This window comes from Phascolarctos cinereus, unplaced genomic scaffold (assembly GCF_003287225.1).
Source record: "Phascolarctos cinereus isolate Bilbo 61053 unplaced genomic scaffold, phaCin_HiC Scaffold_3;HRSCAF=262, whole genome shotgun sequence".
In the NCBI taxonomy this organism is placed as follows: Eukaryota; Metazoa; Chordata; class Mammalia; order Diprotodontia; family Phascolarctidae; genus Phascolarctos; species Phascolarctos cinereus.
In genome coordinates, this window is record NW_027555736.1 from 69,973,305 (window position 1) to 69,985,672 (window position 12,368).

General features: G+C 39.6%; 1 protein-coding gene across 4 annotated transcripts in view; it reads right to left on the reverse strand.

The window, feature by feature from the left end:
• The window catches only part of VSTM4 (V-set and transmembrane domain containing 4), a 161,706-nt gene that overhangs the window by 138,682 nt on the left and 10,656 nt on the right, over window positions 1-12,368 (reverse strand). For all 4 annotated transcript variants that reach the window (XR_013485216.1, XR_013485215.1, XM_078150904.1 and 1 more), the window contains exon 2: window positions 2,345-2,743. Coding sequence is in view for 2 of the 4 variants with exons in the window: in XM_078150904.1 (XP_078007030.1) it covers window positions 2,345-2,743 (399 nt within the window). In the remaining 2 variants the exon portion in view is untranslated. The remainder of the gene's footprint in view (window positions 1-2,344; window positions 2,744-12,368) is intronic.

Sequence of the window (12,368 nt, forward strand, 5' to 3'; positions counted from 1 at the left end):
ATTTGAGTTGAGTCTAGAAAGAATCCAGAGATGTCAAGAGACAGAAGTGAGAAGAGGACAAAAGAAGTGAAAAGAAACATAGAAAAAAATGGAGAGAAGTTTAAAGCAATGGGGTGGGAGAGAAATTGGGGGAAAGAATGAAAGCATAAGAAAGAAACTCAAAAAAGGAAGACTTCAATTGCCATTAGAATTCCACAAACTACCTAAGGCTATATGCACAATGGAGCATTTATCCAAATAGCTAACTGGAGTGAATCTAAACTTAAATCATGGAAAGTAAGTTCTCATTGAACAATGGACTGGATGATTGCTTTGAGTGAATGCAGAAGGCTCTAATTTGTTCAGAGAAGTCGTTGCCAAACTATTCAACATATGGCTCTAGTACATACTTTAATATAAATAAAGTAGATAAACAGGAAGCTATTTTACAAATTACTTTGGGAAATGCCCCCCCCCTTCCATAACAACCAGCTATATGATTTACTATCCTTGATGGTGGAAAGATATGTGCTTGTATTGAAACTCAGTTGTTTAATGAATTTATGTTTACATAGGGAGAAAAATTCTACAACTGTACATTGGATATGAGCCTTTGCTCAAGGCCAATAGAGCCAGAAAATTCAAAAGGAAAATTAAGTTTGACTGCTTTAACATAAATGTCTTCATTAACAAAAACTCTCCATTTGAAAAAATGATTTCTCATCATAAGAATTATATATTTATTCAATTTTATATCAAAATAAAATCCCTTCACTGTTTTCCATGTTTTTACATACATAGAATCAAAGTAGGTAGATTGTCAGTTTCTTCTTGGGCATCTCCTGACCTGGGTAACCTACAGCATGATTAATTTCCCAATAACTCAAGATGTAACTTTAATCAATAAAGAAAAATATTTCTCCTATTCATGTTCTTATATTATGAAAAAAAGTATTCCTCATTAACAAGGCATTTTCCTCTAAGATGTCTAAAATACTTTATACATATATTATTGTTTCCATTTTACATGTAACATGGTTGAGGCAAAGGAACTGTATGTGTTTCTCTTCCTATTTCCATATTAGCAAAATTCAGGGACTGAACTTAGATGGTCTCTAAGGTATCTTCATATGGGTAGTTCTTCTTTAGCTCTTGACTAAAGGATAGAACTGTTTCCCAGATGTTCCCAGTGGGCTAAGCTACCAGCTGAGATACATTTCATAGAAATGACATTAGTCAAAATGCAAATCTGAAGATAATTACTAAAACTTAATTCCTGAAGCCCTTGTTGCATTACTAGGTCAGTGGTCTTTTCCTAATGGGATGCCATCTCAACCAAACACAAGCCAACTCCACAATTATTGATTGCAATTTACAAACTAACCCAACCATTAAGATAAAGGACTATTCACCCGCATGCCCTCTCCTCCAAAAGAACAAACAAGCAAATGAACAAAAAAAAAATGTAGATGAGCTGTGTGTAAGAACTCAAACTGAGCAAATAATTATTCAACTCCGAATATAGATTGTGAGGTCCTTGAGAACAAAGACTATCTTTTGCCTTTCTTTGCATCCCTAGTGCTTAGCACAGTGCCTGGCTCATAGTAGATGCTTAATAAATGCTTATTGACTGACTGAATTTTATTCTGTTCAGAAGATCATGGCACAGCGGACAGAAGGCCTGCTTTGGCATCGGAAAGACTTGAGATCAAGTCCCATCTCTTACCTATTCTAGCCATGTGACCCTCGGCAAGACACTCAACTTCTCAATGCCCCAGGAAGTTAACTACCTAAGACTACAGGTATAGGTGAGTTATTCTGTGGGGGTATTTTACGCACTGATCGAATCATAATGTCCTAAGGACAACAACAAAAGATCCAGGATCTCTGTGAACTTTACTCAGTTGCCCTCAGTATCCTTTTAACCTCAATAATTGTTTCGTGGACCCAAAATCAAGCAATCAATAAACCAGCAAGCGTTTATTAAGCGCATACTATGTGCCCAGGAATTGTATTACATGTGGGGGGGGGGGCGGTTCAAAGACAAAACAAAACAATTCCTGCCCTCAAGGAGTTTGTATTCTACTGGGGGAGGCAACAAGTGTTCATGTAGGCGTATGCAGAACATACAGTGGTGAATATTAAGCTTGGTTCCTCCCCCACCTAGGTCTCCCTTAGTAGGCACAGCAAAGGAAGAGTATTGTTCTAAGAACCACAGAAACAAAGTGCAAAATGATACAGTTCCTGCTTTTAAGAAGCTTACGTTCTATTGGGCAGATACAGCACAGACACCGTTGGTCCTTTGCCGTGATGTGGCCCTGCCCCCACTGTGCATTTGTCTCCATAGGGCCAGAGTCTTCCTTACCTCTGATTTCTGTAGCTGCCGTACCATTGGACCACGTGGTCCACTTACTCCTGTGTTTGCCGACCTCATGGACTTTGCATATGTACCTCCCTTGATCTGTTGGTTGAAGGTTTAAAACAGAGAGGCTGTACACTCTCCCATACCTTTCTTCCAGGAGACGAAGTCTCTGACGGTTAAAACTGCGGCTATAATTTCCATAGTACTGAACCATCCTCAGTCTTGTCATTTTGATCATTAGCTTCTCCTGTGATGGAGATAGTGCAAAGAGCCAACGAATAGCCAGGAAATTGTCCTTCCTTCTTTTCTGGGAAACATGACAAAAAAGGGTTGCGTTTTCTCCCTCCAGATATTGGACAATTGGTCCTGGTGAGACTGTTACATTGAGGGCTTCACAAACATCTGCAAAGAAAAAGAGAGTAAATAATAGAATTCAGTCCTGTCCTTGTCTGGAGTCAGCATGTTTTTATACAACGCTCTTGGTATACAGTGTCACTTGATATACAGTTACAAGGATTCATCATCCAGATTAACTACAATATACAGAGACCTCAATTCATTTCAATAATCATTTATAAGCACCTACCAGAAGGAAAGCATCATTCTAGGCGCCAGAGACACAAGCATAAAAAGGAAACAGTTACTGTTCATGAAGAGATTACATTTCACAGGGAGAGGTATATAGATAGACATATACTGTATATGTGTATAGATAGAAGAAAGGAGAGGGAGAGAGAGAGAGAGAAAGAGAGAGAGAGAGAGAGAGAGAGAGAGAGAGAGAGAGAGAGAGAGAGAGAGGGAGGGAGGGAGGAAGGAAGAGAGAGAGAGAGAGAGAGAGAGAGAGAGAGAGAGAGAGAGAGAGAGAGAGAGAGAGAGAGAAAGAAAGGAAGGAAGAAAGAAAGAAAGAAAGAAAGAAAGAAAGAAAGAAAGAAAGAAAGAAAGAAAGAAAGAAAGAAAGAAAGAGAAAGAGAGAAAAAAAGAAAAGAAAAAGAAAGAAGGAAAGGAAGGAAGGAAGATATATAGATAGAATAAAAAACATACATCCAATATCAATTGTCACCTAATGCTGAAAAGTAAATTACTCTCAGGATTTTGAGTCTCTTTGGGCCTCAGTTTCTTTCTCTGTAAAATGAGCGAGTTGACTGGAGGATCATTAAAGTCCCCTTTCACCTCCAACATTAAAATATACTTGGAAATGATTTTGAGGATGACGTGTCCAGCTTCCAAAACACCATCTGGCCTAATCGGGACAGAAGATAATGTAGCTGCCATCTTATTCTTTCCTACCCTAGTCATTGCAACCTCCACCAAGGCCCTAGAGCAATGATCAACATGTGTTATACAACAAATGGATCAAGTAAAACCAGATGCATCATGCAAAGGAAATAACAACCACCATGAAAAATCCTAAATAGGCTTTCCGATTTTTTCTTCTAATTCATAGAATCATAGCCTTAGAGCTGATAGAGACCTGGGAAGTCATCAGGTCCAATCATTTCATTTTACAGGTGAGGAACTAAGCCCCAGAGATGTTAAGTCACTTGCCCAGGGTCACACAGTTGCCAGTAAGTACCTCGGGGAAGATTTGAACCCATATCTTCCCAACTGCCAAACTAGTGCTCTACTCACTATATAATACTGCTTTGCAATTAGCATTCCATTCTCCCCACTTCTTCTAAGCAGTGCAAAACTAATAATGCCCATCAAACTAGAGTTTTCTGCATTGTGACCAGATGAAGGATTCAAGAATTCTTTAGTGTGTCCCTGCCACTTCATAAAATCATACTTTAAAGATGGAAGAATCTTTAGGGATCATCTAATCCAAGGGCTCTTAATATTATTTGTGCCATGGAACCAGCAGCATGCCAGAGCCAGCTCCTACTCGTTTGGGGACAGCCCATTGTTAAATTTTCAAGGTGGACATTTAGAAATCTGCAAATGCTACAAACGAGGCCAGATTTATCATTTTGTGGATTGTCTAGACTTCAGGAAGTGATAGAGAAAAAGTTAGCAACAAAGATTAAACTTTAAGATGTGTCCCGCATACTTTTTTGGGGGAAGAGCCAGGTGTTAAACATTTACCAGCAAACCCGTACATGGATTAATTTGGTTGTCTGGACCATGTCTTCTCAGACTAGAGTTTTTAAATAATTGAAGGGAAGGCTAGGTTTCAGTTACAGGTTAGTGGAAATGCAATATTTCCCCCATTCAAGTCCTCAGAGGCAATCAGAATGAGGAAATTGAGATCCTCAAGGTCTGAATCAAGGTCCTTTGACTTGTCTTGCCTCCAAGCCTTCTCTCTTTTCTCATATGCCTCTAATTTTGTGGATGTCATCAATTTTTACAGATGAAATAAAAGGAAGGGGGGGGGAGAAATGTTAAGCATTGCTAAAATTCAGGGAACGGCAATATAAGCATAATCTGACATTTGATAAGAACTACAGATCAACAAAGGCAAACTGTCATCATTTCATAGGCAGATGTACACCTGAGAGTAGGAGGAAATTCTCAGAGCATTTTTGGATGTTCGCATCTCATATGACTTCCCATGATCTCAGAGGGGCAGAAGAAGAGTCAACTGGGAAATAAAGGCAATTTCCCTTCCAGGATCCATTCATGATTTAGAATTCTGATCCTGGCCCTTCAAAGGCATCAGTTTCTCAAATTCTAAATAGCAGAGAGATCAGACTAATTGACCTATAAGATCCATTCTAGCTTTAAAGTTCCAATAACCAGGTCACAAGGAGGAACACAGGGCCAAGCCAGACTGGAAAAGGAAAGACTTGAACCAAGGTAAATGCTTGGCTGAGATCATGGGTTGCCAGCTAGCACAAACCTCAAAGGGCATCTTGTCTAACCCCCTCCCTCCTCTCAGAGATGAGATAACTGAGGCCCAGGGACTTTATCCTGGTGGACGTCTTAAACTCAACATATCCGCATCTGAAGTCATTATCTTTTCCCCTGATCTCTCTCCAATTTTGACCTTTGAAGACTTGAGGATACCACCATCCTGCCAGTCACCGAGGTTTGAAACCTAGATGTCATCCTTGACTCCTGGCTCTCTCACCCCTCCCCCATATCCAACCTGTTGTTAAGTCCTGTCAATTTTACCTTTCTAACATCTCTTTAATATGCCCCACCTTTCTTTGACAATGCTACTGCCCTGGTACATGCCCTCATTACCTCACTCCCAGACAATTGTAATAACCCACTGTTTGGTGTCCCTGTCTCAAGTCTTTCCCCACACCAGTTCATCTACTACTCAGGTGTAAAATTAGTCTTCATAAAACACAAGTCTATCCATGCCACTCCCTATTCAATAGACACCAGTAGCTCCCTGTTATTGCAAGGATCAAACATGAAATTCTCTGGCATTCAAAGCCTTTTGTAACCTGGTCCCTCCTACTTTTCCAGGCTCCTTACAACTTACTCACCCCCATACACTCTGTGATCCAATCACATCGGCCTTGTCCCTGCTCCTTGTCATGTCATCTCCTGCCTCTGAGCATGTTCCCTTGTCCCCCAAACTTAAAATTTTCTCCCTCCTCATCCCTGCAAGGTTTCTTCAAGGAGTCTTTACTGATCTCCCTCACCACTAGAGCCTTCTTTCTGTTCATTATGTACATCATACCTAGGTGTTTTCATGTTGTCTCCCCCCATTAGACTGTAAGCTCCCTGACAGCAGGAACTGTTTTGTTTATTTAGTTAGGGGTTTTTTTTTTGCCTTTCTTTGCATCTTCAGCTCTTAGAATAATGGCTGATACATAATAGATGCTTGTGGGCAGCTATGTGGCTTATTAGATAGAGCACTGCACCTAGAGTCAGGAGGACCTGAGCTCAAATCCAGCCTCAGACACTCACTAGCTGTGTGACTCTGGACAAATCACTTAATGCTGTTTTCTTTGGTTCCTCATCCATAAAATGAAGTAGAAAAAGAAACGGCCAACCAATCTTTGCCAAGAATCTTTGCCAAGAACACCCTATATGATATCACAGAGAGTTGGACATGACTAAAGTGATTGAACAACAACAATAAATAGATGTTTAATAAATGCTTGTTGACTAACTTTCCCAAAGGCACACATGGGCAGAACAAGGATTGGAACTCGGGTCTTTTAACTCCGAAGCCAGCCCTCATTTCTTTGTACCAATCTGACTTTAGCAAAGAGGACACATTACTGAGACAGAATAGGAACTGGAGAGAAGGGGGATAAAAGAAAAAGTGATGAGGAGAGATTTTTGTGTGTAGTGTTAGGGGGAAGGAGTGGAGAGGAGGGAGGATTCTTGAAGTCTTCCTCCTGCTCTTTGTAATTTCAGACCTTTATGTTCAACTACCAGAGGACTCCATAGCCACTGAGGGTGGTCCTCTCTAAAGCAGCTGCTATAACTAAATAAAATCAGTAACATCTGGAAAGCTACAATTTATAGTCAAGTTGTCTTTATTATATCTGGCCATTGCATATTTTAAAAAGCAATAATGCAGCATTCTAAGCAAAGAAAAATCCATTAAAAAAAACATCCATTCTAATTTCTGCCATTGTTAGCCAGCTTGGAGGGGAGGAGGGAAACAGTCATTGGTGCCAGCTATTTTCCTGACCAAAAGAAAAAAACAAGATGGAATTCAAATGCAGAAGAAAAACTTAATGATCAATTCGATTGCAGGCTCTTCCAGGGCAGGGTCCACGTCTTATGCTCCTCACAGTGCCTAGTCCAGGGCTGTATGAGATGAATAAACACCTACAGGCTAACTACAGGGCCAGAGCAAAAGTAATGATATTGAATCATGATGCTGTTATCTAGGCATGATGACTGGATCAGTCCTTTTATCATGATAATGCTCATGCACTAGCTGCCTCTACTGCCTCTATTGCCTCTACTCACTTATTCAGTCCTTACGTCTTTATAATAAGACTTTGGCCCACTACCATTCTCCTTAAACAAATGTCTCCAGGTCACCAGTACCTCAACCTAGCTTCAATCCTCACCTTGCTTGACCCCCCTGTAGGACTAGTAATTACCCTTTCCTTCCTGATACTCACTTTTCCTTGGCCTCCATGATATATTCTATTGGTTCTCCCCACGCCCTTCTCTTCACTTCTCTGTTTCTACTCCACCTCTCTCCTCTCCCACAGTACAAATGTGTGTGCATGTGTGTGTGTGTGTGTGTGTGTGTGTGTGTGTGTGTGTATGCATTACCCAAGATTCTGGGCTCAACCCTCTCTCCATCATTCCGAGCACTTTCTTCAATGGTGAATTTATCCATTCCAAAGGCTTCAGCTATCACATCTATATTGATGACTTCCATATCTGTATCTCCCAACTCTAGCCTTTCTTCTGAACTCTAGATATATGTTTCTAGCTGTTTTCTAGACATTCCTGCTTAGATGTATCACTAACAAATTGTATTCCAAAACCTGCTGGGTGTTTTTCCCTCCTCTGTTTCTGTTAATGACATCACCATTCTCCCAGTTAGTCAAGCATGAGACCATGGAGCTATCTCCTTCATTATCCACATCCAATCAGTTTCCAAATCCTATTGATCATGCTTTGAATGGAGAATTCCCTACTCCTTTCCATGTACTTTTTGACCCAAGGACATCAGCTGCCATGTAATTTGTCTTCCAACCTTGTGCATTTTCACTAGCTGTCTCATACCTGGAATGCTTTCCCTCCTCATCTTCATCTCCTGGTTTCCTTCCAATATCAGCTAAAATACCACCTTCTTGGGGGCGGAGCCAAGATGGCAGAGTGAAAGCAGTGACTGGCTTGAGCTCTCCCCCAACCCCTCCAAATACTGATAAAAAATGGCTCTAAACAAATTCTGAAGCAGCAGAAGCCACAAAAAGACAGAGTGAAACAAATTTCCAGCCCAAGACAACCTGGATGATTGATCAGAAAGGTATATCACGCAGGGCTGAGAGTGTGGGTGCGCAGGCCACAGCGAACTTGGAGCAGGCCTCAGAGGACTGAATCACAGGCGGCTGTGGCTGTTTCCAGATTCCTCAATCCATGAATGCCAAAGACAATTTAGAAGGTCAGTGGGAAAAGTCTGTTTCTACAATACTGAGAGAGGAAGGCGGGGTCTCAGCTCCATTCCCCAAGAGGGGGCCTTGGTGGGGCAGCTGCTTCCCGAGCTTCCAGCCCACAGACTCAGGGGATATCCAGTGGCTGATCAGAGAGGGATTGCAGGGATCTCTTTGCCAGTGCTGAGGCAGGAATCTCTTGTTTTGCCCGTGTTTGGATCTGGGTCACAGTTCTGGGCGATGGTGCTGGGGTGAGGAGGAGCGCTGGTGTGTAGGAGCTTGTAGTGGCAGTGGAGAGGAACCCCTCCTCAGAGTTACAGGACAGAAAGCAGTACTTATGGTCACAAGCCAGGAAAGGAGTAAACACCTTGCCCCTTATCATACCACCTTGGAAGAACTGAAAATTTACAGGTCCCTACAAGTATCTCTGAAAACAGCTGTACAAACCCCTGAAGGTTGGGACAGTGCATTCTCCACATTGGAAACAGACTCTTACCTTAACAAAGAGTTTAAAACTCAAGTAATTGACCAGGATCATAAGCAAGCAGTGCAAAAAGAGTCAGACTATATTATCTTACTTTGGAGACAAAGAAGATCAAAATATACAACCAGAAGAAGACAACAAAGTCAAAGCTCCTACATCCAAAGCCTCCAAGAAAAATATGAATCAGTCCCAGGCCTTGGAAGAGTTCAAAAGGGATTTTGAGAAGCAAGTAAGGGAAGTAGAGGAAAACTGGGAAGAGAAATGAGAGTGATGCAAGAAAACCATGAAAAATAAGTCAACAGCTTGCTAAAGGAGACCCAAAAAAATACTGAAGAAAATAATACCTCAAAAAATAGCCTAACCCAAATGGCAAAAGAGGTCCAAAAAGCCAATGAAGAGAAAAATGCCCTAAAAAGAAAAATTAGCCAAATGGAAAAGGAAGTCCAAAAGATTACTGAAGAAAATACTTCCTTAAAAATTAGAATAGAACAATTGGAAGCTAGTGACTTTATGAGAAATCAAGACACGGTAAAACAAATGCAAAAGAATGAAAAATTAGAAAACAACATGAAATATCTCACTGGAAAAACAACTGACTTGGAAAATAGATCCAGGAGAGAGAATTTAAAAATTATTGGACTATCTGAAAGCCATGATCAAAAAAAGAGCCTATACATCATCTTTCAAGAAATTATCAAGGAAAACTGCCCTGATATTTTAGAACCAGAGGGCAAAATAGAAATTGAAAGAATCCACAGATCTCCTCCTGAAAGAGATCTCCAAAGGAAAACTCCTAGGAATATTATAGCCAAATTCCAGAGTTCTCAGGTCAAGGAGAAAATATTACAAGCTGCCAGAAGGAAACAATTCAAATATTGTGTAAACACAATCAGGGTAACACAAGACTTAGCAGCTTCTACATTAAAGGACCACAGGGCATGGAATATAATATTCCGGAGGGCAAAGGAGATAGGATTACAACCAAGAATCACCTACCCAGCAAAACTGAGTATAATCCTTCAGGGGAAAAAATGTTCATTCAGTGAAACAGAGGACTTTCAAGCATTCCTGATGAAAAGACCAGAGCTGAATAGAAAATTTGACTTTCAAATACAGCACTCAAGTGGAACTTGAAGAGGTAAATATGAAAGAGAAATCATAAGAGACTTATTAATATTGAACTGTTTACATTCCTGTATGGAAAGATGATATTTATAACTCATGAGACCTTTATCAGTATTAGGGTAGTAGGAGGAAAAAAATTATATATATATATATATATATGTATAGATATGAATAGATAGATAGATAGATAGATAGATAGATAGATAGATAGACAGACAGACAGACAGACAGACAGACAGACAGATAGATAGATAGATAGATAGATAGATAGGTAGGTAGATAGATAGGTAGATAGATAGATAGATAGATAGATGGCACAGGGTGAGTTGAAGATTAAGGGGTCATATCTGGAGAATAAAATTAAGGGATAAGAGAGGATTATACTCAGAGAAGAAGAAAGGGAGAGGTAGAATGGGGTAAACTATCTCACAAAAAAAAACCAGAAAAGAAAAGTCTCCTACAATGGAGGGGAAACAGGGGAAGATGAGAGGGAATGAGTGAATCTTATTCTCATAGGATGTGGCTTAATGAGGGAATAACATACACATTCAATTGGGTATGGAAATCTGTCTTACCCTATAGGAAAATAGGGGGAGAAGGGGACAAGAGAGCAGGGGGATGATACAGAAGAGGGCAGATTGGGAAAGGGGGTAATCAGAAGTAAATACCTCTGAGGAGGGACAGGGTCAGAAGAAAGAATAGAATAAATGGGAGAGCAGGATAGGATTAAGGGAAATAGAGTTAGTTTTTCACAACATGTTTACTACGGAGGTGTTTTGCATAACTGCCCATGTACACCCTATATTGAGTTGTTTGCCTTTTCAATGAGGGTGGGTGGGGCGGGAGGAAGAAAGAAAATTTGAAACCTAAAGTTTTAAAAACACATTTAAAAAAAATGTTTTCACATGCTACTGGGAAATAAGAAATACAGGAAATGGGGTACAGAAGTCTATCCTGCCCTACAGGAAAATAGAAGGGGAAGGCGATAAGAAAAGGGGGGAGAGATAGAAGAGAGGGCAGACTAGGGGAAGGGATATTCAGAATGCATGCCATCTTGGGGTGGGGGAAGGGTTGAGATGGGGTGAAAGTTTGGAACTGAAAAACTTGTGGAAGTGAATGTTGAAAACTAAAAATAATTAATTTATATTAAAAAAATAATAAAATAAAATAAAATAAAATACCACCTTGTCCAAGAAGTCTTTCCCAATCATCCTTATTTCTAGTGTCTTCTCTCTGAGATTATCTTCAATTTATCATAGATATATACATACATACATATGTGTATGCTTACACACATATGCATGTATTTCTGCATGTATATATGTATATATATGTACTTTATTTGTACATAGTTGTCTGCATATTATGTCCCCCCCCCCAAGTTGGGTTGTGAACTCTTTGAGGGCAAAGATTGTCTTTTGCCTCCCTTTGTATCACTAGTGCTTAGAACGATACTGACACATAGTAGGCACTTACTGAATGCTTACTGACTGGTTGACACAATGCCTGATAAATAAAAGGTGCTTAATAAATTAATGCTTGTTGACTTGATATTATCTGTTATGAATGCCCCCTCCTGTTCATCCTCATTATCACCACCTATATTAGGCCCTTATTGCTTTTTACCACAGCTATTGTAATTACCACCTCCTGACTCATTTTCCTACCTCTAACCTCTTTCTTACTCCAATCTATTCTATAAAACATGGTCAAATTAGTCTTACATCACTTGCCTGTTCAAAAATCTTCAGATTCCCCAAAGCCTACTCCTATCAATATTCTAAATTTCTTTGTCAAGTAATTAAATTCCTTCACAATCTGACTCCAAATAATCCTTCCAGCTGTATCTCACCCTGCTCTCATTCAAATGCCCTATACTCTAGCCAATATTGAATACCCGTTATTACTCAGAAATTCCCAACTCCACATCTTTGCTCTTTTGCAATCCTATTCATCTATCAAAGCTAAGTCCAAATGTTACCTCCTTACATGACTTCTTCCCAGTCTTCTCAACCAAAAGTAAGATTTCCCTCTTTTAAACTCCCCTAACACTGGGTTTATATCTCTCTTATAGCACATACCTCATTCTGCATTGTATTAGAGTTTAAAATAAGCACTTAGCTTAAGTCCCCTACTAGAGTAAAATATAGGCTGCCTCCTAAAATGGGATTTATTTTTAAAATCTCTCTGTCTATCTAATGTACATATGCATATGTGTATATATGTATGTGTATATAAATGTGTGTATATATACATATACATATATGTATGTGTGTATATCTCTCTATATATACATGTGTATATGTGTGTGTGTATTGTACATGTTATATATATATATATATATATATATATATATATATATATATTATATATGTCTATCATCTATCAGTATAGC